A 25,280-nucleotide genomic window follows, 5' to 3' on the forward strand; every position below is an offset into this window, starting at 1 on the left:
AAGCAAGAGAAGGAGAGCTGAACTTAAGGACTGGAGAGACCTTTGAGTTTAACCCGTTATATGATATTGGTCTGCCAATAACATCCAGGGAGAAAAACACATTCTCAGCTTTTTCACTGCCTACTGAGATGGAATGTGTGTTTGTGGTTTTAATGTTTACACAGCTTGCTTAGTTGTTTTAATCTCATCAGTTTTATTGAGATACATAATCCAGTCTTCAGTATTAGTTTTCATTAAGTGAACAGTCCTTGTGTAACCAGTTAGGTAAAAATGGATCTAGCTCTTTTTCTGTTAATTTACAATGTTAATTTATGCTTTAATTTTATATTACTTTTCTTTAATAATGTGAAAGTACTAAAACAGCTGCACTGTCTGTCTTGAGCAAAATCAGCCACTTCATGCAGACCCCGTTTTGTAACTCTTCTTCATTTCCTCATCATTATACCATTAGATCCTGAACTTTAACTTAAAATGTGAATATACCCCATGAAGTTAATTGTAAACAGCCTTAAGTTTCATAGCCTTTGAAATACCTCTTCCCACTTTTGTTTAAGGCAAGCATTACAGCTGTGAATTAAAGGGGCAGGCATACTGTGCAGTGGTCTGTATGATTTATCCAGTTAGTTTGAATAATTTAAATTTTAACAGGGAATACATTGCTCTAGGTTTAAACAATTAATCAACTTTATCTGTCCATCTTCAAAGTTACATATTGTCAAAGTATACTTGGAAAAAAGAGGGTGTCTTTATTTTGTTTTGCTCCCCCGATCACTGAATGCGAAACTGCTCACTACCTTAAAAGATCATGGTAGTTAGGATATAGAAAGATACAAAGTTGGAACTGTATTGCATCTTTATTTAAGTACTGTTATTTTTACAATATTTTTTTTTCTTCTCTTGCAGAGCTTTTGCGAAACATCAGAACACAAGTGCTTATAAAATTAATTAAGCCTTACACGAGAATACATATTCCTTTTATTTCTAAGGTACATGCCAGTGGAGCCTTGCATTTGCTTAATTAAATGATTAATAGTGAATAAACAACTCTTAAATAAATAAAGCACTTCCTGAAGTAGAACATCTAAAATATAATCTAAACCATAATGTAGTGCACTGCTGACACCTTTGCAGTGCAAAAATGCAAATGTCGAGTATCATCTCAGTGCTTTTTAATGATACATTTCTGAAGTACTCAGTTATCGTATTCTGCTTGCTGTAGAAAAGTGCTTTTCTGAAGAGAAATGTAGAAACTGCAATTTGCATAATTCCTAACTGTACACAAATTTTATGGACATAATTCCAAATTTTAGTTCCTCTTTAAAAAATATATTCAAATGTCTGTCTTGTAAGAATTACAGAACTGTAATAATAGAACAAATGGATTATAAGAGAAAACCACTGATTTCATTCTCTAATCAGAAGAGAACAAAATCAAAAAATAGTAGATGACAATAGGGTTGTTTTCATCTTCTGTGAGTCTTTTTAGTCTCCGATTTTTCTTGCAAAAATCGATGGCATTTCAAAATATATTATGAAGTGTTGCCCAGTTTTTATGCTTGTCATGTAAAAGCGTACTGTAAAACTAACCTTTTTATATAATAAAGCTTTGTACACTTTTTTCTTTTTTCCCGGAAGATGGCCTTAACATTTGCAGAACTTACTTGAGCCAGATGTTCCATTTAGCTCTCTAAAGAGTTTTGAACATGGGCCCATTCTTTTCTGATAGTTATAGTCTCATTTTATATCCTGATCAGGTTTTTTTGTTTTTTTTCTTCAATATAGTCAGCAAAGGAGCTCTTTTCAGGAGCTTCCAAAAATTCTGCTTTAGCCTTTTCAGCCCTTTCTGAGAAGTTACTGATCTCTTGATCTTTGACATATACTTTGGGTGGAATTCTTTTGCTTGACAGATCATTATTGACTTCATACATTCTAACATAAGAAACAGAAATAAAATCAAATTCTGTATATAAAAATAAAGATTGGAAGGATTTAATGTTGCAAAAAATAGTAATATAATGAGTTTTTTTTTTCCTTCTAGGAGTTAAACATAGATGTAGCTGATGTGGAAAGCTTGCTTGTGCAGTGCATATTGGATAAGTATGTACTTTCTTAGTTCTGGTCATTAATTGCTTTAAAATAATCAAACTATACAAGAAACAACAAACTATTTTTGTGTGTGGTGAAAATACCATGATTCTAAAACCAAACAGTAATGATGCTGAATTGATTGTTTGGGTTTGCTTGGCTTAGGAGCAGTCTAGTATATTTGTAAGATGTGAGCAAATAAGGTTATATAGAGAGATTGAGTGGCATGTATTTACATTAATTTTGAATTTTGTAATAAATTACTTATATTAAGTCTCCATATTTTATGATTCCTTGTCTTAAAAGAACTATTAATATTAAATTGCTTCAGATTTTATATGTGGGTTGTAGATGCATAGGTATCGATTATTATGTATAGTGCAAATATATGCATTGTCCACTAAATGAATTGATTTGATTTCCTGTCATGATGACAATTAAATAGGCAGTACTACATGGGACAGTATATAATAAAAGTGGACAGTATATTATGAAACTGTTAAATTCTGAAATGGATTCTGTATCTGTGTTTTGTGTAAGAAGACCTCTTATTTTACCCTGATGTATTATTAGTTTCTATTTCCATGTGCATTAGAGTTATTTATTTATTTATTTATTTATTTATTTATTTATAGCACTATACATGGCCGAATTGATCAAGTCAACCAGCTCCTTGAACTGGATCACCAGAAGAGAGGCGGTGCACGGTATACTGCATTAGATAAATGGACCAACCAACTAAATTCTCTCAACCAGGCTGTAGTCAGCAAGCTGGCCTAACAGAAAACAAGCTTTTACAAAACGTACTTAAGGCAACAGTGCAGTGATGTAAACCTTAAAAGAACTGGGAATGGCAAAACTACTGTCGGTTGGTGTGCCCTGAAATTATTGGAGTTATGGCAGAAGTGCTTTTTTGATCAGCTGGTTTGTGTTTTGCTGCTGCATTTATCCCAAGAAAAACAGCTTTAATCTCCAGAAGAAAACCAAAATGCCACGGGATTTATGCTGTATTGACATCTTGCCCTAAACATACAACATCATAGTAATTTGTCAAAGGGCAATTAATGACCAGAGAGAAGATTTTTGTCATGATTTTAAATACACTGACACGTTACTGTTGGTTAAATTTAAACATGTTTTACCTGCAGAAATTCTCTCACAGAAATAACCTGCAATAACTTGAAATGCATACCCTTTTGAACACTTCCTTTTCTCATGTATAAATTGAAATGTTTGCTGCATTTTGCAAAATGTCAATTCTCCAAAAATGTGTCCGTATATTTCTGTACCTGCAGTGTAGTAAAGGTTTAGAAGAAACCCCATAATTATAGTGGCATACTGTCACTTTAGGTTTCAAGCAGCAAAATAAACAGTGCAGTTCAGAAATTGTACAGTTGTTTCTTGATGTGCTTTCATTATACTTGATTTTTACTTTCGATAACTTAAGAAAATATGTACTACTTCATCCTCACCTTTCTTGTGAAGGACAATGTGGAGATTTTAAATCTAAACCTTGGTATGCTTTTTATTTTTTCCTTAAATTGGTAATTACAAATACTTAGATTAAAACCTGACATCTAGCCATCTTGCTAACTGATTTTTTATCTTGCAAGAAACCAAGCTCTTACCAGTCCCATCTAGTTGATATTGGTAGGTATTTGGCAATTCTCAGGAATATGTTCTTGGTTTTGATTTTGGTATTTTAAGAATACAGGTTTGTCAGGCAATACTTTGGAAGTAGAAAAGTGGACTCTAATTGTTGTCTCTCTCTGACTAATTAGGTCAGGTTGTGGTCTTTTTTTGACTCTTGAATTCTGTGTGAATAGAAGCACAAGTTTTGAAAGCAACAGAAGCATTTCTGCACGCTGTGTATAGAGCGGGACTAAGTACAGTGACATTCCCTCCCAAACGTTTGATTGTATTTGAGTTCCTTCAGAGCTGCTCTTTAAGTCACGTAATAGACACTACCTTCCATGTCCCAAGATTTTGGGATCATCATTTAAAACAGAGCTGTAGTTTTGGCCACAGCAACTGTTCTTCCTCTGGCAGCTTGTTTGGACAATTTCTCTGACAGAGAAATTCTTTTGCGGTTTTCAGAAAAGTAAAAGAAATTCTGCATGTTCATTTCTTCTGTAAGTGCAAGTACTCCAATTTAAAGGTGATGGTATGATATAAATAGCGCAAAAAGCTGTGCCATGCTTTTTGCAAGGAAAAATATGTATGTAGAGCAATTAATGCCACAACAATGAAAAAATAAACATGAAGAAGACTCCTGTAGCACACATGTCTATCACATATGTGTAAGATAGCATAGTAAACTGAATGTTTATTCTAGGACAGGATTTAAATAGTTAACAGCATACATTTAAGTGGGATGACATTAACTTTCATTTCAAAGTTAGTTAGGTGTTGCAGAAAATAATTTTGCTCTGTAGCTGTCAATGTAAGTGAAACTATTTTCCTTGTATCAATTAAGGATTAACTTAATGTGTTGCAGAAACAACATAATGCTGAATCTTGGGGAGCATTTCCTCTTTACTGAGGCATATTTTTACCAGTAGGTTTTTTAATTTAGCTAGTCACTTAAAATAAGAGTAAAATATGAATATAAGTTGAAATTAGTTTTTAAGCACAGGCAAAGGTCTTTTTACATTTCTTTTTTCCTTCAAAAATATCGGTAGATAACACTTAATAAAACACATTGTTCTCATCACATTTCTTTACAATGTGTAACATAGTTTTTACATTGAAAAATCCACTAAAATCTGGTGATGTGAAACTGGACTTAGCAAAATCAAATTTGTGTATGATACTGCACAATAAGTTGTACAGATGTCTAGTATGTCTCCTCTCCAGATCCAGAAGCACCTATTTGGATAGCTGTTCTTGCAAGATTCTCCTTCCCATGGAGACAGGATACTGCGACAGCTGGTTTCAGCATGTTTCTCTTCTCTACCATTTCCTGCCACCCTTGCTGTGGGAAGGAATGATTAATCTCCTCTAAAGGAGGAAAAAAGAAATGAGCATAAACTTCATTTTGTTTAAAAACAAGTCTTTCTGACTTTGCTTGTTTTAACTGAGATAGCCTTTCCCATCCCAGGTATGTTTGTTGGGGAGGGACATTTGGATTTCTCAGAAGGAAACTGGAATACTACAGTAAATTTTGTCCTATCTAGTTAGTCCCCTTTTTCTAGCTTTTAGTCATGAAGGACTAATTGTAGTAGGACTAGTCCAACCAGTGAAGTACTGTTAGTTTGAAAACCAGTGAGGGCTAATGTGTATTTTTACATAGAAAAAATACGAGTCTACCTCTGATGAACTGTTGTGCGTTTTTGGCATAGTTTATTTCCTACTCATGCATATAGTGCCTTAGCATCTGTGCTCTAGGCACATAATGGAGATTTGTATAATCCCTAAGGGATTCTACCCCTTTTTTAGTGTTCTCATAATTAACCCCGAAGATGAGAGTTGTCTATGAGGAAATACGGAGGAGCTGTGTTGTCACCAAACTTTGTAAGCATTGTGCTAGTACATCTGCTGCAACATTGTGAATAGTTGCTATAGCCCACTTATTGCCTGGTAGATCTGTCTCTGATGTGGTAAATTGTCCTTTCCACCTTGTCAGGAAAACTGAATAGGTAGTTGAAGAAAGACAGTGACTTTTTTTTTTTTTTTAAGTATTTTTGCACTGCAGGTTCAAGAATTGCTAAGCAGCCTCACTGGATTCTCCAGTCTCAGTTCCAATTTTTAAGTTTCTGGAAATGTCATTAATTTTCATAGCCAGAGTTTTCACAATTTTTTGGCTGTTTTTATCCATGTTTTGTTTTGCTGCTGTTGGTACAAGACAAACTGGAACCTTAGCTGGTACCAGTAATGTTATCTATTTGCAAAAGAACATTTTAATGGCTACTGTAATCTTTTGCTTGTGTGTGCATGCGTGCATGTGTGTATATATGTATATATTTACACACACACACACACCGTCCTCCATTTGAGTTGCTGGCAGCTTGTGCATTAAAACTGAACCTGAACCTCATTCACGGAACTGAAGTCACAAAGGATGTGTGTGTGCATGTTAGAAATCTTTTTTTTACTTAGCAAATATATTTTGGAGAAATGCATTCTTTTCTCATCTTAAAATCCTTCTACAATGGATTGGATCTGAAACGATGTAGTGAGGATTTAATTTTCCTTTCATTTTAAATCAGCTTAGAAATTGATTCAACAAAACAGAAAACAAAAAATGCAAGGCTGTTGAAAGGCACCTAATAGAATAATACAATGAAGGTATTTGGATTGTAGTCTGGTAATAAAACACTCTGATTCCTGTAATTACTCAGAAATTGTCAGCTGTAAAACATTATATCTGTATTTGAAAATTGTATTTTCAGGTTTACTTTGAGGGGAAGTGAACTAACTTATTTGAGCAGGAACTCTGTGTGGATTAACAGTAAAATGACATCACTCTGGACAGTACCCCAGTTTCCTCAGAGCTACAGCAGTTATTTGAACTGTATTTCCATATGTACATGTTAATAGTGACTTTAAAAATAAAAGTTTAGCTGCTATTCTATTATTTTCAAAGTGCTAAAAAAAATTTAGTTTGTAGGAAACCCCAAAATTGCCAAATTAGAGAACTAGGCAAAATACTGCTTTACAACTAAATATTCACAGTTAAGCGTTAAGATGTCAACAGATAGGATTATCTTAAATGCTTCTTAAATGCTTCTAAATCAGTGGAAGGGTGGATTGCAAAATGTATCTGCATGACAATAATTGCATGTTTGGCATGAAATTTTAGATGCAATAACTGTAAACCTTACAGCAAGAGTAAAGGCTAATCCCATCCTGGCCAGATTACAGAGTTACAAGGTAGGATCTGTCCTCATTGGCTCTAAAGCCACTTTGCAGCTGCTCTCAGTGGGAGTCCTGTGCTTACTCTGACTGCTGCTAGTAGTAATCACAGGTTGCTATCAGAATCATGATTCTCAGATTTGTGGACCAGTCACACCTAGTGCCACCTTCCCACTTCAGTTGCATTAAGTTCCCTGTTGCATTTGCCTTTAGCTGCCTGTGCAGGATGTTACACATTTTATCTCCCCACATCAGATACAAAAGATTATTTGCCAAAATATGCTTTGCTTTCTATACTTGTCTTTTTCTCCTAACACTGTAATTATACTGAAGATTTTAGTCCCAATCCAGTAAAGCTGTGTCATTTTGGAGTAAGCTTCATTCCTACTGCCTCTTCCACTTTCTTGCTGCAGCATGCCCCAAATCTACCAGTGCTGCTGTGGAGCTCAGTCTGAGCCTGCTTATACCACCGGCGTGGAGGGGGTATTATTGAGCAACCCTTCTTTCATATTTTTAGGCCTGTGCAATTCACCCTACACATGTGTTCAATATGAGGAGCTGCCTTGATTTTAGGGAGGCACACCTAATCACATCCTTATGTGTTTTGTAGAACTTCTTACACACTGGATGTAAACAGGGCCTGCATATGTAGGGAGTGTGAGTAGCCTGTACATGCTGTTAGACTTACCTGTAATTCTGTGATTAATTCTGAATTCAGAGTCATTACTAAGTGCCTTTCCATACTGCAGAGATATTTTGGTTTAGACTCCATTTTTTAATTTTCATTGACCCAGATTTCCTTCTTTATTTGGTCTGTGTCTTCCATTGTCTTCAGGAAGGATGTTTCCACTATCTGGAAGATATAGCAATAAACTCAACAACTTATTAGCAAAATTGCAATCCGCTCCCACTAGTTTCAAGCACCATTTTTGCTTCTAATCTGAGTTACTTCTCTTCATGTGGCAGTAAAAAAAGGAAGTAGCATTAATTATTCACAAACTGCCAGATTTTAGAATGGGCACTTAGGACTGAATATTCAAAAGCAGCTACTGCAATTAGTAGTGTGTTTATATTGAATGGTTGGGTGGGTTTTTTTTTTGTTTTGTTTTGTTTTTTAAGATACGGCTTCCTTAAGGTTGGTAACACTGTTGAGTTCACTTACACAACACTCAAGCAAAAAAGATGATGATGTAACCAGATATCACGGCATAGTTGTAATAGCTCTGGAGAGAGGATCTAACATAACTGGTTCTGAGTACTTTGGCATGTTTTTCTTTTTGGTGATAATATGGAGTTAAATTTTATGACAGACTTGAGTTCTTTTCTCTTCACCCGTGTGGCCACTCAGGTCACTCAGCATGACTTTCTGTATTATGTATATTGTAAAGATTTATGTAGATCTGATGTCTATTTAGCCACTGCCCAATTTAGAACTTCTTGTTATTGTTGTTTAAGTATGCATAACAGCCCTTTCAAGTGTGACCTTTATGTTGGTATGTATCTTGGGAACAAAAGAAGGATTTTATAATGAACAGCCTTGCCATAATGAGTCATTATTAAAAAAAAAAAAAACAGCAACTATCTTAAGAAAATGTCATAATATATATTCCACGGTCAGCACCAATTTGGACAAATTAAGCTGCATTCCACACTAAAATTCTGGTCTGCTAATACAAGAAGACAATTGTGCCCATTGTTTCAGTGGGGTTTTTTCACTGTGTTTTCTGTCCAGTCAGGCAAGTTCTCCCACATTACTTGGGAGAGGAAAAGTGACTAGGTTTTAAGTAAGTCAGCCTAATTTAGCACAAATAAGTAAAACATTAAACTATTGGGATTAAAATATATTTCACTTAGTAGAGATATTTTGCCTGATTCATGGAGATCTAGGTCGAGTAGCTTATTTAAATGTTTCATAATTATTTATCTAGAGATTTACATCTCATAAGTTCATCAGTGGCTGATGAAATGCAGTTTAATTGCATCAACTGAAAGCTTTTAATATAACCAGCATACTCCCTGGTTTTACTTTCATGATTTATTGTGTTGAAAGAACAAATGTCATTCTATGAAAGCCCCTGGGAATGTAACATCATAACTTCAATTAAGCTCTCTATTACAGTATAATAACCTTAAAATGGCTTCTTGAAGTTACAGACACTTGTGTTAGTTCTGCTGAAGACCATTACTGTGCTAACGTTGTATATTTTATCGAAAGTCAGGATGGCATGACCACACGTCAAAAAGAGATTTCTATTAATCTCATCAAGAAAGGTGCGGGGACAGGGAAGCATGTATAAAGGTTGCAAAGTTCTGCAGCTCCTCCATTTAAGAGGCAGTTTCTACATCAACCAGGGGCGGGAGCAGCCCTTCTGTTCTCTTCATCTGTGGTAAAACACTGGCCTCAATGAAGTCTACAGAAATCCTGTAGTTACATTTCATTGACATTACAATTTCGCCTTTCTCCCTTTCCCATATGATCAATAAGACCTATGATTTAGTTGGCTGCAACCCTAAGAAAACTTAAGTCATAGCATATAAGTAATACTGCAGACTTCTAGGCAAAGGTTACACTTGTATTGTGATCCTGCTGATTTTCCTGCTGATGTGAAATGGCACAGAAGGCAATGACAGTCTGAGCAAGTTCTATATTCAGATCATCTGTTTGCAAAATGAGATCTTACTGTGTAATGTAATAGCCATCTTCAAAATACCATATGTTATATATAAAATTTTAATGATGAAGAGCTCCTCTAAGAAAATACAAACAAAGGGATTACGTGGATTAATCCAAAATATAAAATGTTTATACAGTAGAACAAATTGTTACATAGCATAATGAACATAAATCTGGAAAGATTAAAGAATTATAAAATAAAGGTTAAATCTAGGAAGCTGCAGCAAGATAGCTCTGTAAAGACATTTTCAGTAGTTATAGTTTTAACTTTATGTCAAATTAAGATATAGGCTTTGCTTGCTTTTCCCTAAACTATGCCATTTATATCTCACAAGAACCTCTGTTAAGCAGAGGCCTGATTCTTTTATTAATACATTTTATAAACGTATTTTACCTGGAAGCACTCAAGAATCTGTTCCAAAATTTGTGTTTTTCTTTTATTTATTCTATTACTACTCATTCGTTTCCTTGATGTGGTTTAGGAATGTTGATACAAACATTAGCAACAGAGCTGCAAATAAACAATGCTTGCTTTTTGCTAGACTAAACCCCAAACCCCAAACATACTAGCTAAAGAAAATGCAGGAATGTTACCTATGGAATATACATGTAAGAGTGTCGTTGTGTGGCCCCAACTCACAGACTCATAAACTCTGGGTCCCCGTCCTCCATGGATGAGCACATCCTCATGGATGAATGGAGACGTGGACTTCACCGGGCTTGCTCGTAATACCTGTAATTAAGTGTGAGTGAAAATCAAGGCAGCAAAGGAAGTGAAGGACACGTCATAAAGGCTAGGCTGAAACTGATTTCTCAAAATTTCCCTCCTGTATTAGTAGCTATGTTGTTACCACACAGACATGTTGATGGCATTGGAGGCTGGGTGCAGAAAGGGCCAGCGTGGCCGTGGGACGGCTGCGTGGCCACGGGACGGCCACATGCCCGCTGGCGCCGTCAACAGCCGCTCCCTTCCCCACGGCGCCCTGGCGAGGGCCAGGGGCTTCGCGGGGCCGCGTCGCGTCGCAGGGGGCATGGGGCCTGGCGGGGCCTCCCCGCCACCGCAGCCCAGCTGCCCGCACCGCCCCGTCGCCCGCTTCGGAGCCACGGCCTGCGCTCCAGAGCCGTGTGCGACGCTGTCGGCTTCCTGCCTTTAAATAAATCACAGGTTTTTCCTTGAAAGTTCCAGATAATCTCGAGGACATCATCTACCCACCGCTCCTCCCCCCCAACACCCTCTGCGGGGAATGAGGGTCATGTTTGCCCTCCTGCAACGCAGCCCCGAGCGCATCTCTTTCCTCCAACGCGACAGAAGCACCGTGTAAGCTGCAGCCTTGGAAGGGGGAAAAAATGTCCCACGGTTTTGGGGGGCCAGTGCTGAAGGCTCACGTCGCGGGCGGATATGTAACTTTTCCTATCGCCCGAGCTCGGGTGTGAGGAGACGCTGTTCGTGAGCATATGGCAGCCCCCGGGGCATTTTCGGGCGCCCAAAACACGACCGTGCCGAGGCACCTGACAGAGGCCGCGCCTCGCCCTCAGCCCCGCGCACGCAGCGGCTCCCCGCCGCCCCGGCGAAGGCGTTCCGCGCGGCTTGGGCCCGCCCGGCCTCCGTCCCAGATGATCCCTCCCCGCCGCCCGCGCCCCGCCGCCGCCGCCGCCCCTCGGCTGCCCGCCCCCGCCGTGGCGTAGCCGCGCTCGGTTTCCGTGAGAGCTGCGCGCGGGGCCAGCGCGGCGCTGGGCGTGTGCGGGAGCGCCAGCGCCATGGAGGAGGCGGCGGCTCGGAGCCTCCGCCGCCCTTATTAGAGCCGCCGCCCAGCGCCGCCGGAGCCATGGACAAAGCCGACAAGGTGCGGGGGGCGGGCGCCGCGCCGAGCCGTAAACACCGGCGGGGGGGCCGCGGTCTGTCAGGCCGCGCCGCGCTGTGAGGCGGCGGGGGGTGGGGGGGCAGGGCGCGGCCCGCGGCGGGGCCTGCCGAGCCCCGCGGGGCGGCCCGAGGCGGCGGCGGGCGGGCGCTGTCGCGGCGCGGAGGCCCCGCGGGAGGCCGCGCCGGGCCCGGGGCGCCGTCTCGGCCTGGCTGGCGTTGGGGGCTGCGCGGCGGCGCTCGGCGGCTTTGTTCCGCGCGGGGGAGCGGCGGCGCTCGGCGGGGCCGGCTGCGGCGCGCGGAGAGGGGCTGCGCCCCGGGCCGCGGCCTCTCCCGGCGCTGCGCGCACCTGGGGCCGCGGGTGTGAGCGGGTGGCGCGGCTGGGCGCAGCTCGCTGGTTCCACAGGTCGCTGTTTGCGGTGATATTTAACTTGGCGTTGGCGAGGCGGTCAGCTGGAGTTGTTGTCAAGACCCTTCAAATTATAAGAAGCTTAAGCTGAGGCTTAAAGAGTTCTTAGGGTTGTGTTATATGTGCGCAATACAATCCTTCCCCATCGGGAGTTAATTCTAAAAGAGAGATCTCAAACTAATATTTCCCTCCATAATAACCTGTCTGCTATTTGTAAGTTCCCAGTTCAGAGCAATGTGTGTTGAAAATTCACATACTGGATTCAAATGCTGCTTCTCTGTGATTCCCTTCGGCATCTCCAGCAGTTCTAGGAGCAGGGTCAGCCGATAAAATGACACGGGCTCCTGTAGCAAAATACACACCAAGTAATAAAGTGTTCTCTATGAATACCTTGCTTTTCATTTTGTACATATGTTAGTAAACAGTGTATTGTATTACAATATACTTCCTAATATATCTTTCTTACTAGGTATTCTAGTATGATGAGTAAGAATTTTAAATACATTTTTCCATGCTTGCTTCTTATTTCCTCCTCCTTGTTTCTTCTTATGCCTGACTTCTTATATGTGTTCGTTTGGAGAAACTGATCTTATACTGTAAAATTTACGTTAGTCTACTCTAGCTAATTAGTCTGTACTTTTCGTTTCAATATCTTGTTTTCCTTTGATTGAACTGTAACTAGTACTGTGGTACACCTGTGAAATATTTATTCCTTGTGCTTGAGCTCTTCATTACCAGAGGTTACACACATGCCACTGTCAAAGCATTCTCTTTTTTACTTGTTGGAAATAGCTCGTGAAAGAGCCAAGAATCATTTTATTATTCACAGTGTAAAGTGTTGAAGCTGTTAGTATGATTGTCTTAAGTAATTTTAATATTTCAACTCAGGGTGCAGTTAAGCTCTTTGAAGCAGGAACCATCTTCTTGTTTGTTCTGTTTGCAGCATATCTAGTCCTGTTGGTTCCTGGTATACTAGCAAGGCTTCTAGACAGACAAATAAATAATAGCTGATAAGTTTCTAAAGTGATTCACCTCTCGTTGCTTTTGTCTTCTCATTATACGGTGGTATCTCGATTAGATGAATCCCAAATGTATTGGGTTTGAACTTTTTGTGCAATTAGGATTGCAGTCTCCTTTATCAGTGTAAATGTTTGGTACGATTGCATCAATTTTAGCTGCTGTTCCTTTTTTTTTTTTTTTTTTTAATCCAGGCTCCTTTCTGCATATGTATTGCATGTCATCTGATAAATGAATATTAAAGCATGCAGACATGTGAGAACACTCTCCCCTTTTCCCCAGATTACTCACTTAGCCACACAGTATGGTAACTGTCCCCATTGATAGGAATAATTACTGTGAAATTAGAATATGAATGAGTAGGAATATTGTGCTATGTTAAAGTATAGCATTTCAAGAGTAGAAGGGGACTATGAGTGCTTTTAATAGGTATGTATTCGAACAGAATTTTCTTTTGGTGCGCAACGTCTCATACTGATTTACTGAGACAAGAACTCCCTTGGACACCTACATGACAAAAGGGTGTCACTTGTAGGTTGTCCTTCAGGTTTATGTTAACTAATTTCTAGTATGACTTTCCTTGTTATGATATGCTTAGTGACCTTCTGGCAGCCAATATAAAGGAAAACAGGTTACAGTTGTTCTGAAGTTATTACTGTATGATAGGATCTATTGTGATTTCTGTAATGGGCACAGAAGTTTACTTCTGTATGTCAGAACTGAAACTATTCATGTTAACAAGTATTTGGGTGTCAGTGGTAGTTAACTGTTAGTTATTTTTCTGCAAAAGATAAAACTTATCATATGACCTTCGTCATTTTTTTTTCTACTGAAGCTAGTCATGGTAGAAAACTAAAGAGAAACAACTTCCCTTCTTGAAGGCACGCTGCTGCATCTTGATTCTCTAAGTATTGTATGCTTGTTTAGCCCTTTGATTGAGACATCTGGTTCCATTAGTGCAGTTGGGAAATCAGTTGAAGCTGCGAAATCAGTAGTCCAATCAATGACCTATATTTGGTATTAGTATTGCTTAACGATAGGAATATTAGTACTGTTTGTTCTGCTTGCCCTTGCCATTTTTGACTGTTTAACAGTAAACATAAGATGCTTGCTATCTAGGTAGACCTTGATGGCAGTGTCTTATACGCTTTATCCTATACGATTTTCTTCAGTGTTTCTTACTCGAGGCAAAATCTTCAACTGTGAAAGAGACTAAAAAGGTCAGTTAACTCCTCAGCTCTCTTTTGCACATTACTTTTTCTTGAATCTTGAAAATACAGAATAACTTGAGTTTTGTGAGGGGCTTGTATTATCTTATTACAGAAGGTATTCTCTACTGCATTTAAATATCATTGATATGACATATGAGTGTCTTTAAGTTTTCTGATCCTAAGTTTATTTATCACTAGCTGGCTTATGGAGATGAGGAAGCCCTCTAATGTGAATGGCTTGTGTCGATACCTTTAGTACATAGATTTCAAAGCACTGGTATAAATATTACTAGTGTGAGTTTTGAAGTTTACGTATGTACTGGTATGTGCCGTAAACTGATAAGGTGAAGAGAAGGATCATGTCGGTAGCTTGTAGTCTTTCAGTTAAGTTTTGTAACTGTTAACCTTTATTTTTCACCATTTTCCTATAATATTCTAGTTTTGAGTTTCAAAAGAAACAATTTGGGTCAGGTTTGTGCTGCTTGCTTATTTTCTGTGTACATAGAAAAATTTTAATCTTTACTTAAAACTTATACTTAGCTTTGTTATATTCAGAGCACAGTACTTCTATGAAAGGAAAGATTTATGTATGGGAGTTTAGGGAAGAGGCAGGGACTAACTTCATAGGGTATTTGTTTTAAGGGTTACATTGAAATTACTATGTATAACCTAAATAGAGTAGGATTATATTGTTCGCTGCATTAAATGGCCTGCTGCTGGTGTTTCCAGTTGGACTGCATATTTACCATTCCTGAAGTATCTGCCACTTAGAAGTGACTAATTATAGTAACAATGATTTCCATATTTGCAAAGTTTGTCTTAAAATAGATGAAATGTGACCCATCTTACTACTAAAATGGCTATTTATTTTTGAAACTCAAAAATCAGCAGGATTGTTTTTCTTAAAAACATACATCTATATCTATAGGAGTTATGTTTTTATCTTACATTTGTGATGAGACTTCTTGTTTCCAGACTTGAAGACAGTAAAGCAGCTGATTTTATTATAGCCCTCTGAAATGTGGCATCTGTGTCTATTTTCTCACCCTGTAAATGGTAATACAGATATCCAAGTGCTCTCTCCTAAGAGAGCAAAGCTGCCAAGGATCCTATTTAATGAAAAATGCTGAATGACATTAAGCTACAATGAACAAAAAGTTTTCTAAGATTAAACATACAATACTATAGCTATAGGACAAAGTTTACCAGTCTGTTCCTGCTTGTGTCATCTTCTGTCTTTGCAGCTGTTGATGACTACAGTAGCTTTTATACAGAAAACAAAGGATCCCTTCAGTATATATGCTGTCTTGAAAGAGTTGCGATTGTTGGACTGAAATATGTAATGAGCTACTGCAGAACATTTTGCAAGTTAAAACTAGGGATGTCGACAAAAGAGACTTATGTGTACATCTTGGTTTCTTTTGAAGGACTATTCTTCCATTAATAAGCAACTGGTTGAAAACTGGATGCTTCGGCATCTCTTAAATTTATACTTGAGAAATCTATATTCATAATTAAGTTTGGTTATCAAGGGCCAATTTTAATAAAACTTTGCTTAGCTTTGTGATGTGAAAGGTTGAATAAACATGAAAAAGTTAAACTCCAAAATAAAATTAGGTTTGGTCTTATGATAGTTGCAAGTTTGCCTTACATTGTCTGATCAAATACATCAAAGTTTTGTTAATTGTTTAGGGTCTGACCCTGCACGTATTAGTGTCAGTGGCAAAACACTTTTTAGTGGATGCAGCATGGAATAAATGACAGTACTGTGAGAGCAATGAGAGAACAGATTAGTATCACAACTGCTCTGTTGTAGAGAAGTAAGTGTAGGAGGCTTTTCTCCAAAATTCTTTAGCATTTTGGCATACATATTTCTTCTCTAATTCCTTCTTTGCATGCAATTGTGAACCAGTGGCATGATCAGTCCTGTCATGTTCTGTTCATCAGCATTTGTCACTCCATTTTCATTGCATGGATGAAATCTTTGAGGAATTGCTTTAGTACATATTTGCATTTATCACTTTGATTTATGCATTAATCACTTGCTTCTGAAACTAAAAAAAGGCCTTTTAAAAATGGGATCCAATCTCTTATTTACTTCATCTGCATTGATTGTGTTTCCCCTGAGTCTAAAGTATGCCAATATGGTATTAAAAAACCCAAACTTTTGGGGGCATAATTGTTTTTGTGACTAGCCACAGAAGCTTAGGCATCAACTCCTTAAATCGGAAGGCTCAGTAGAATCTCAGCTGAGGACTTCTTTGCTTCTCCAATGCTATGAGAAATTAGCACCACCTTTACTTACTGCTTAACTGATGTGCTTTTTTTCCTCTTTTTGTTTCACTTTCTCATCTCACACTATAAAAGGGAATATAATTTCTATTGTTCTGACAGCATATTAGGAGCCAGGAAACCTAAAATGCCCTGATATTAATTTCTTTTTGCTAAGAGAAAGGGTTGGTGAAGATAAACAGGAAAAAAAAAACAGAACCTGAAAAATTCTGCTGAGAACTTTGGGCAGATTACTTAGCTCTGCTTTTGTTTCCTTCGTCTATCAAATGAAACCACTACCCATCTGTGAAATGCATTGAAATGTCTGGATAATCATTTTGGAGAGTTAATTCTGTTTATATTTTGCGTTGTTCAGCAGTCTGACCTGACTAAATAAATTTGTTCCCTTTTTTTTCTTTGGGTTTAATAAACCGTAGTCTCTTCTTCTGAAAACAGAGTCCGTATTAAGAGGAAGTTTGGTAGTGTTTTAGCAGTGCCTTTGAAAACCTGAAATAGTTTTTTGAAGTTAACTTTTTTTGATGAGGAATACATTTAAGCTGTCTTCCTGCTTTCTACCTGAAAGCAAAAATGGGATAGATCAGTCACGTTGAGAATTGCTTTTGTTATACTTGCTGAATGACTTTGAAACATTTTTTAAGGGTTTGCCTGCCTGCCCGCCCCCCCCCCCCCCAAATTTTCATTTATTTTTCTGGTGAGTTAGCATATACATAGTGCCCACAGAAATAAAATACTAAATTTAAACAGAAGTATTTTGCCTGAATTCTTTATACCAAAGCAAGTAGCTTGGATGCATTTTTAAAAAAACCAACTATTATATAGGTACAGATAAAATTATACAAGGAAACAATGTTTATGGTGTGGCGGATAAAAAAGACTTCTGTTCCTTTAAATAAATATTAGACACTTGCAAAATTTACTAGGCCAAAAAAAAAATTACTACTCAGTACAACTCTGTGTGTTCATGACTGTAGGATATGCTGTATTTTTATCTTACCACTCTAGCTAACCTAAATATTTAATCACCATGTTCTGCGCAGCCCATAATATATTAGCCAATTGCTCTGTCATAGGCATAGTTAATCATTACCTGTATAAGAGACATGCCAACAGGAAAGAAATCATTAAAGCTGTCCTTAAACAGACTATTCAAATGTTATTTTGCTAAACTTGTCAACTTGTATAATACTTAAAAAAAAAAAAAAAAAAAAAAAAAAAAAAAAAAAGATGAAAAAAGTTTAGTCCTATATACACTGGAAAGATTTAAATAAATTGGATGCTTTTCTCTCCAAGTACTTTGTATAAATTGCCATTTTTAACTTTGTAAAAGCAGATTGGGTAAAACATGGTCTTGAAAATGTTCCTACTAGAATCATCAAATGTTCTGCAATCTTAACACAGACAAAATCTGTAAGCAATATTACTGATACCTTAACAGGTAGAGGTTATCTTCACAAATTGAAGAGATGGCAAAGAACTTATTGCAGCCTTGCTGATGGAAGTCATACAGCTCCTGATTTGATCAGTTATGTCTCTTACTTTTTAAAATACTCTGTGTGAAAGACTCTGCCCTCATAAGAGTAATAATGAATGGTGATGCATGCAATAGAAAATGACAAAAACTCATTGTAATGAGAATTCTCAAAGTGACTTGCTCTTGAGGAATGATTTTCATATCGTCTCATCAATCTCCAAGAATAATATAGGGAAAGAACTGGCAGCAAGACTGGGAAGTGCTTTAAAACAGGAAATCTCTTCCAACATGAATGGCAAATAAAACGTTTTGTCAGTTTTCTTAGCCGGCACCTGAATAGTTTGTAATTAATACTTTGGCTAAAATTCAGTTATGTGTTGCTGGGAAATACTGACCTACAAATTAGGAATAATTGTTTGGAAGTTTTCAGCATTTCGTAAGAATACCGTATTTGTAAAGACTTCGTCTTAGTTCTGTAGTTGAATTTTATGTGGATGAGACAGCTCTACTGTGTTCCCACAATGTTTGTGCTATACAGCTTTGTAGGCCAGCCCACAACTGGATCTATGCTGGCGCAAATATTTTTGACTGACCATCTTGAAATATTATGGGGAAAAAAAGTCTTTCAGAGAAGGATCTGAATGTCACCATCTCTGTCACTTATTACATGATCATTGTACTTAAACACTTGATGATTTGGTTTATTTGCTTTTAAGTTTTTATCCCTGTGGTGGTGCATGTTGAAGAGAATGCCCTGAAATTTTGCAAATGGATAAACGAGTCGTCAGGTAGCTAAATGATATGCTTGAGGTGGAAGAACTGGGTAGAGTCAGGAGCTTGGTTTGTGTTGCCCAAGTTCTGTGCTACCACTGCAACTGCACCACAGCTTTTCTTCTGCGTATAGCTTCAGGAACTGGAGAAAGAGTTAACGTAAAAGGAAACTTTGCCTAGTATGTAATGATGAAGAAATGCGTTTAATTGATACTGAGGTGATTGCTTTACTGTAATGCAGACCTTGTTGAGCAGCATGTAGTGATATCTCTGTATCAGTTCTTATAGCTGGGTAAAGTTCATGCCATATGCTTTTTTTTAGACCAGTCATTGCTAACCACTTTTTTGACAGAGATAGCCTATCCTGTCGCTAGCTGAAACGTACTTTATGGTGGTGTTCCTGTTACTCCAGTTCCGCTTTAAGCCTCTTTTTACAGATGATTTATTTTCCTCTTTTGCTTGCTAATAAAATTCATGTCTCTTATGCTACAATTTTATCTGTGATTGCTCTTGTTAATTAAGTTTATCAAAGCACAGAGACGTTTTGGTGGAAGGGACATTTCTGCTTTCCTTTCACACTTCAAGTCTGAAGGCAGAGCAGCTTCTCAGGAAATATGTTTTCCCACTTTTCTCCCCCATTCTTCTTGGGGGATCTGTCCTTTTGGGGAATTCTTAAATAATTCAACTATAAACAAGCTTTGGGCTTGGTAACTGTGGTTTGCAGAATGTCCTGTCATCAGAGTTGTTAGGGATATAACCCTTGATCTCAGGTTAATACTTGCAGACATGCTGCAGGCAGTGGTCCGTTAGCCCAATGAAAGTTTCGCCTGGTAAGCTTCCTCCTGTGTTTATAAAGTTCATTTTGAGCAAGGTGGGCAGTATTTGAATAATACTTAAATAGAAAATTATCTGGTAGCATTTCAAACAGAGAAGTGAATTGATGTTTACAGGAAATAACTAATGGTGAAATTTGAGCTAATACTGCACTTAATCTCATGAGGGAGTTATAAATTAGCAAATTTGACTATGGAAGGATAAAATTGTAAACCAGAGATAGACACTTAACCCTTTTTGTAGGAAAAGTTTGGTTCCAGTTCTGTAAGTCAACAGAACAGCTCTTACAGAATGACTGTCTTTGTAATTGCATAGTTTTGGATATTATATGTGGCATGTATAGAGTTTAAGGGATTTACCACCTAAAATTTTTGTCTTTATCTTTGAAACTGTCGGAGAAAGCTTAATGTTACAGTAGCATATTCTGTATGTTGAATTACATTTCTCTATTATAAAAGTACATTGCATCCTTTACTGGTAGTTATGATAATTTAATACTAAATGCAAGCTTTCTGTGAAATTTAGGGAGCGTTTACAGTCTCAACTATATCTTTTCTCTCTTCTTTCTAAAATGCTGTATGATAGCAAGATACTTAACTACCAGTTTGTTTTCTCCTCATTTGTTATTGAATTATAGTGTAACTTATAGTTTTAGTAATTTGTTTGATTTTTACCTTTTGCTCACTAAATAATTTTCTTAAGTGTATCAGATTAACTAAATGAAGAGTCAGTCTTTTGTTTAAGCGGGTCTTGACCTTACTGCTGGTCAAAAAAAATGCTTAAGCTAGGAATTTATTTAGTTCAATCTGCTACCTTAAAGTATCCTATTCATTCAGTAAAAGAAGCCTTTTTTTCCACTGTCTGAGACAACTGTAGTTTCAAAATATTGTTGGACTTCCCCATCTCACTCTTTCTCCTCTGTGCTGCCAAATTAATACAGGATCTGACACCATGTTGTTTTTCAAAAATATACTTTTTTGGAATAAGCCTGTAGATTCAGGTATTGGCAGTAAAGCCGAAATGTCTCGGGGTAGATTGCGGGCTTGACACAGAGCAAGGACGCAGGCTGACCACCACGTGGTGGACGTGACTGCCTGTCACCACCTTCCTGAGCTCTGCTCGTTTAACTGATTCTGCTCACGTGGATGTCCTCCAGGTAGCAGCATATAATGTTGTCCTCATGTGAAACCTTTATGTTTTTCCATCTGTAAAATAGAGCATGTCCTTGTCCAGACTGGGTGTTGTCTTTTGGAATTGTTTCTTGAACAGATGGAAAGAAAAGCTTCTGGAGCTCTTGCCTGCTTTAGAGAGAGCCTATCTAGAAACTCATCCTCTATGAGGAACTAAATGCGAGACAAGTATAATGAAGTTGTAATCTTTGTACAAAAAAGATGCTTTACAGCTAAATGCAACTTAAAAGGTAATATAAAATGTAAGGGTACTTTGGATCTGCAGTTGTCTCTGCAACTAAGGCTCCTTTGGTGAGCTGAATAGAGCAGTTTTTTAATTGTTTAAATGTAAGATCCATCTAGCCTATGCAAGACTAGAAATGTGGGTAAAAAGGCTTTAAGCTGTTGATACCTTTTTTAAATGACACTCTGTGAGGAGGGGAATCTTTTTCTTTGAAAGCACAGTTTAAAACTTATTTCTAAGTAGTCTTTCATTCCTTCTTCACGACAAAATCTAATCATCATCTTAACACTTTAAAATGTTAGAAATGTGCAGATGGAGTGTGTGTGGGTTTTTCTTCTGTGATGCACCATCTATTTTAGCAGTAAACCTATGGTGGCTGAAATCTTTTATAATTGCCTAGGAACACGGTCAATTTTGTAGTGTAGACCAGGCATTACTACATCTTCCATATGTTGATTTCGGTTACAAAAGCCTACACAACTGTGCTCCACCTACAGTGCTAATCCAATTGCTTTCTGTGCTCAGACTAGTATCTGCTCTGCAAGATCTGAACTTCAGTCTCTTTTTAATTAATTGGTTTTTGCATAGCACTTTGCAAATGTAAAGGGTAATACAAATGCTAAATGTTGGTCATCTGTATTGCAGCCTCTGACTGGAAGGATGGAGCAAGCACTTGCCAACTGTTCCCACTGCTTTCAGTTTGCTGAAGAAATCCTGCAGTCTTGTTCCTTTTGCCTGCTATTTGTGATAATTCCATACACCTTTATGAGTCTTTGTTTTACAAAACAACTTATGCTTTTGTGTATTTAATGAAGACCTTGTCTCTTTTTTTTTCCCTCTTTCTTAAGAATGTCAAGCTGTCAGCTGAAGTAGAACCATTTATTCCTCAGAAGAAGGGTCCAGAAACACTAATGATCCCTATGGCGCTTCCTAATGACAGTGGAGGAGTTAATGGCGTGGAACCAACTCCTATCCCCAGTTACCTGATCACTTGCTATCCATTTGTACAGGAAAACCAATCGAATCGGTAATACGTGGTTTTGGTCTTTATCACAGATAAATTCTTTTTAAGTGGGTTTGAACTTTAGTCAGACTTGAGAGGAGTAAAAGTGGCAGTCAGCTGTATATTCATTTTGGTTACTGTGTTTAATCTTCTGACCCTTCACTGGTGAGGGTGAAGCTTGTGTCCCATCCCATCCTGGTCCCCTTGCTGTTATGTCCTTTTCTTTACTTTCCTCTATTCATAATCCTTGTTCCTTTTCTTGCCTTTGCTGCAGATCCCTCACAAAGTCATATGTTGTGCTCTTGTACCTTCTAGGCCAGTCAAGAGATCTGTGTCTGAATCTCTGAGCCTGAAACAAGGCTCCAGGCGTCCTACTTTCCTCCTGCCATGGCGAAACAGTATGCGGCTGACACTGTTGTAGTCAGTCTAGCTGGTAGTCTAAGTCTAACCAGCTTTCTTTGCATTATTGGTTATAATGCATTGAGTTTAGAAACTCTGTTCTAGGCCACATCTGTTGTTCTCTGAATGCACAGCCTAGGTGGTGATCATCTTGTATCTGTCTCCTGTATTTGTTAGTTGGTATTGATAAACGTAATGTTTTCATAGAATGACACTTCATAGTGCTGCTGCACCTGAAGAGGTAAAAAGAAAAATAGTTCTTTAGGAACTGCATACTGCAGATCTGTAAAATTATCATGCATCTTTCCTTTTTCTTTTCTGTAATATTTAGGCCTTAGCGTTTTCTATGTAGAGAGTTTCCTGGTCTCTTGGGGTTTGAAGAAAGGGAATTGGGCTCAGAGTTTTCAAGGCGGTGTTCTTGTAGTATGCTGTATCGCAAATGAAAATATGGGAAGAAGTCCCTACACTTGGTTTCAGTAGTAAGTTTGTAGATACCTGTTTTTCTGTGTGCTTCTGAAGGGCTGTATTTTTGTAGGAGTTTCGAGCAAAGTGTGAGCTGGTGACTTCCTCTCTTAATTTACTCAAGTGTTTGGCTCTGAGTAAGCTGATGAATGTCACCGTTCCATCTGTGTATAAGCTTACATTGTGTAAGCCTGTGTCCCTGCTTAGGCTATGTATGCTCTCTGACTTGTTGAAGCAATGAAACAGACAGGCCCAAAATACTTGTCAAAGCAAGTGGCTACATTTAAATCTTAAACTTAATTTTAGAAATTTAAATAATAAGCTTACACAGGTGCCAAGATGAGCAAAACTCTTTCTTTATCACTTGAACATAGTTTGAGCTTTTATATATTTTGTTAATGTCATTTAATTGTCATCTCTAAGAAGTTTTAACAACTTAAGGTTTTATATTAAAAGCTATGTCTATGAAATATATATGTGTATATATAAATGTATATGTATAGTATTTTAATGAGGGTAGGGTGTGGTGTGGTGGTGGTCTGAGTTTTTTGAGAGGGGAAACTTCCTCAGCAGCCTTTTTTCCTCTTGACTTTTTCAGACAGTTTCCATTATATAACAATGACATCAGATGGCAGCAACCCAACCCAAATCCTGCAGGACCATACCTTGCTTATCCTATAATATCTGCACAACCACCTGTTTCTACAGAATATACGTATTACCAGCTGATGCCAGCACCATGTGCTCAGGTCATGGGTTTCTATCATCCTTTCCCTGCACCCTATTCTGCACCCTTTCAAACAGCAAATGCTGTAAATACAGTTACTACTGAATGCACTGAGCGTCCTAACCCGCCAGGCCAGGTCTTTCCACTATCCAGTCAGCGAAGCCGAAGTGGTAACAGGGGACCAGTCGTTCAAAAAGTAAGCATGCTACTGACCACCCGCTGATAGAATAAATGGAACCATATAGAATATTCCTTCACACAGGGAGCACGTATCTCGTTCGAGGAAGAATATGTATGGCAGTAGTATCAATGGGGGGGAAAAGTGGGCAGAAAATGTGTTAATCAGAGTAATATCTCTTTGGTGACACAGTACTTCTGTTTTTTGTGAAAATGTTCAGTGAGCTTATAAAACCTTATTGGTGCAATAAGGGAAACTCTCCTCCCTTCCAGTGCCTCTCCACTAGTTAGGTTTGAGTTTAGAATTAGTTCCTTAAAGAACAAAATACACTCATACTTTGTTTACTTTTTGCTATGATGTGGAAGAAGCATAAATACAGTTCATGCAGAAAAAGGGGGAAAGGTTAATAAATATACAGGATTGCCATAAAGTATTTGCATATTAATCTCTTGTCTTCAAATACGTCACTTCTGTACAGAGTGTTAGAACTTCTAATGATTCTGTTTAGTTTGATTACAACTCTGAAACCAAATCGTATGGCTTATGTTTATATGTGGCTAATCTTTTAAAACAGCAACAGCAGTTACAGACGCACATAAAAAATAAACGGCCTCCAGTGAAAAATGTAGCAACCCAAAAGGAGACTAGTTCATCAGGTCCTGAGAACAGATCAAAGATTGTTTTGTTGGTTGATGCATCACAGCAAACAGGTAATTTCTTTCATATTTTCTGTGTGTACTAAATGTATAGAACTACATTTCTGTCACTGTGTTTCCTGCAACAAGGTGGACTTGTTTAAGAGACAGCTGCTAAGGTAGATCTCTGCTGACCAAAAGGTAATGAAGAAAAGGTGCTGGTGCCTGCAGAGACCTATTTAATATGTCAGATTATTATTTTGCAATGATGTGGTGCTCCTGCAGAGGTACAAACTCTAAGGTATTAAAGACTTAGAGTTTGTTTCTGACAGTGGCTATCTTGTTGGAGTTAATTATTAGTAATAGTCGGAAAGCTAGACCTTATTTCTTTTTCAGTTTAGTGCTATCATTAAAATTAATTTTACTAAAGGGAAATTACTGTCATATGGAAAGACTTTGGCTTATTTGCATCTCATTTGTTTTTTTAATATGTAGGTTTTTCATGTTTTTTTAATAATTCCTGTACAAGTCATTGTGTTTTTATTCTGTCTTGCAGACTTTCCTTCAGATATAGCTAATAAGTCACTATCTGAGAGTGCATCTACAATGCTTTGGAAATCAAAAGGCAGGCGCAGAAGAGCTTCTCACCCTGCTGCAGAGTCCTCTAGTGAACAAGGCGCGAGTGAAGCGGACATAGACAGTGATAGTGGTTATTGTAGTCCAAAGCATGGCAATAACCAGGCTGCAGCCATGACTTCAAGAAATACAGACTCTTGTGCAATGAATGTGCGTAGCCATAAGTGAATAATTTTGCTATATTTGTATCCTGCACAATAATAAAACTATTGAAACATTTGTTTTTCCTTTTCAGGTTGTAGAACCAGCAATAAATACAGGTAAGCAGCAAGCTGTATCATATTGCTGGGTTATTTTGCTAGGAATAGTCTCTGTCTACTTCAAGCATGCTACTCAAACCGATCAGATACT

At 38.0% G+C, this 25,280-nt stretch overlaps 2 protein-coding genes and 1 long non-coding RNA gene across 7 annotated transcripts in view; 2 read left to right on the top strand and 1 right to left on the bottom strand.

Annotated features, from left to right (window-relative positions):
- COPS2 (COP9 signalosome subunit 2) overlaps nucleotides 1–3,476 on the top strand; it is a 24,010-nt gene extending 20,534 nt beyond the window's left edge. For all 3 annotated transcript variants that reach the window (XM_064517332.1, XM_026097045.2, XM_026097046.2), the window contains 3 exons: nucleotides 904–986; nucleotides 2,039–2,097; nucleotides 2,721–3,476. In XM_064517332.1, coding sequence (XP_064373402.1) covers nucleotides 904–986; nucleotides 2,039–2,097; nucleotides 2,721–2,865 — 287 coding nt within the window. In that variant the 3' untranslated portion in view covers nucleotides 2,866–3,476. The remainder of the gene's footprint in view (nucleotides 1–903; nucleotides 987–2,038; nucleotides 2,098–2,720) is intronic.
- LOC112981417 (uncharacterized) overlaps nucleotides 1–11,123 on the bottom strand; it is an 11,517-nt gene extending 394 nt beyond the window's left edge. The window contains exons 1-3 of one of the 2 annotated variants that reach the window (XR_010390752.1): nucleotides 10,208–11,123; nucleotides 7,628–7,792; nucleotides 3,379–5,085 (exon numbers count right to left, since the gene is read on the bottom strand). This is a non-coding gene — a long non-coding RNA (uncharacterized LOC112981417). Of the gene's footprint in view, nucleotides 1–3,378; nucleotides 5,086–7,627; nucleotides 7,793–10,207 lie in introns of those variants that run through there. The other variant, XR_003258703.2, reaches the window with a different exon arrangement.
- Nucleotides 11,124–11,221: 98 nt separating this feature from the next.
- Nucleotides 11,222–25,280, top strand: part of SECISBP2L (SECIS binding protein 2 like) — a 33,253-nt gene continuing 19,194 nt past the window's right edge. The window contains exons 1-6 of one of the 2 annotated variants that reach the window (XM_064517331.1): nucleotides 11,222–11,457; nucleotides 21,738–21,916; nucleotides 23,352–23,676; nucleotides 24,233–24,368; nucleotides 24,850–25,079; nucleotides 25,165–25,189. In XM_064517331.1, the coding sequence (XP_064373401.1) occupies nucleotides 11,440–11,457; nucleotides 21,738–21,916; nucleotides 23,352–23,676; nucleotides 24,233–24,368; nucleotides 24,850–25,079; nucleotides 25,165–25,189 (913 nt within the window). In that variant the 5' untranslated portion in view covers nucleotides 11,222–11,439. The remainder of the gene's footprint in view (nucleotides 11,458–21,737; nucleotides 21,917–23,351; nucleotides 23,677–24,232; nucleotides 24,369–24,849; nucleotides 25,080–25,164; nucleotides 25,190–25,280) is intronic. The other variant, XM_064517330.1, reaches the window with a different exon arrangement.

Source organism: Dromaius novaehollandiae, chromosome 10, assembly GCF_036370855.1.
Source record: "Dromaius novaehollandiae isolate bDroNov1 chromosome 10, bDroNov1.hap1, whole genome shotgun sequence".
Lineage (NCBI taxonomy): Eukaryota > Metazoa > Chordata > Aves > Casuariiformes > Dromaiidae > Dromaius > Dromaius novaehollandiae.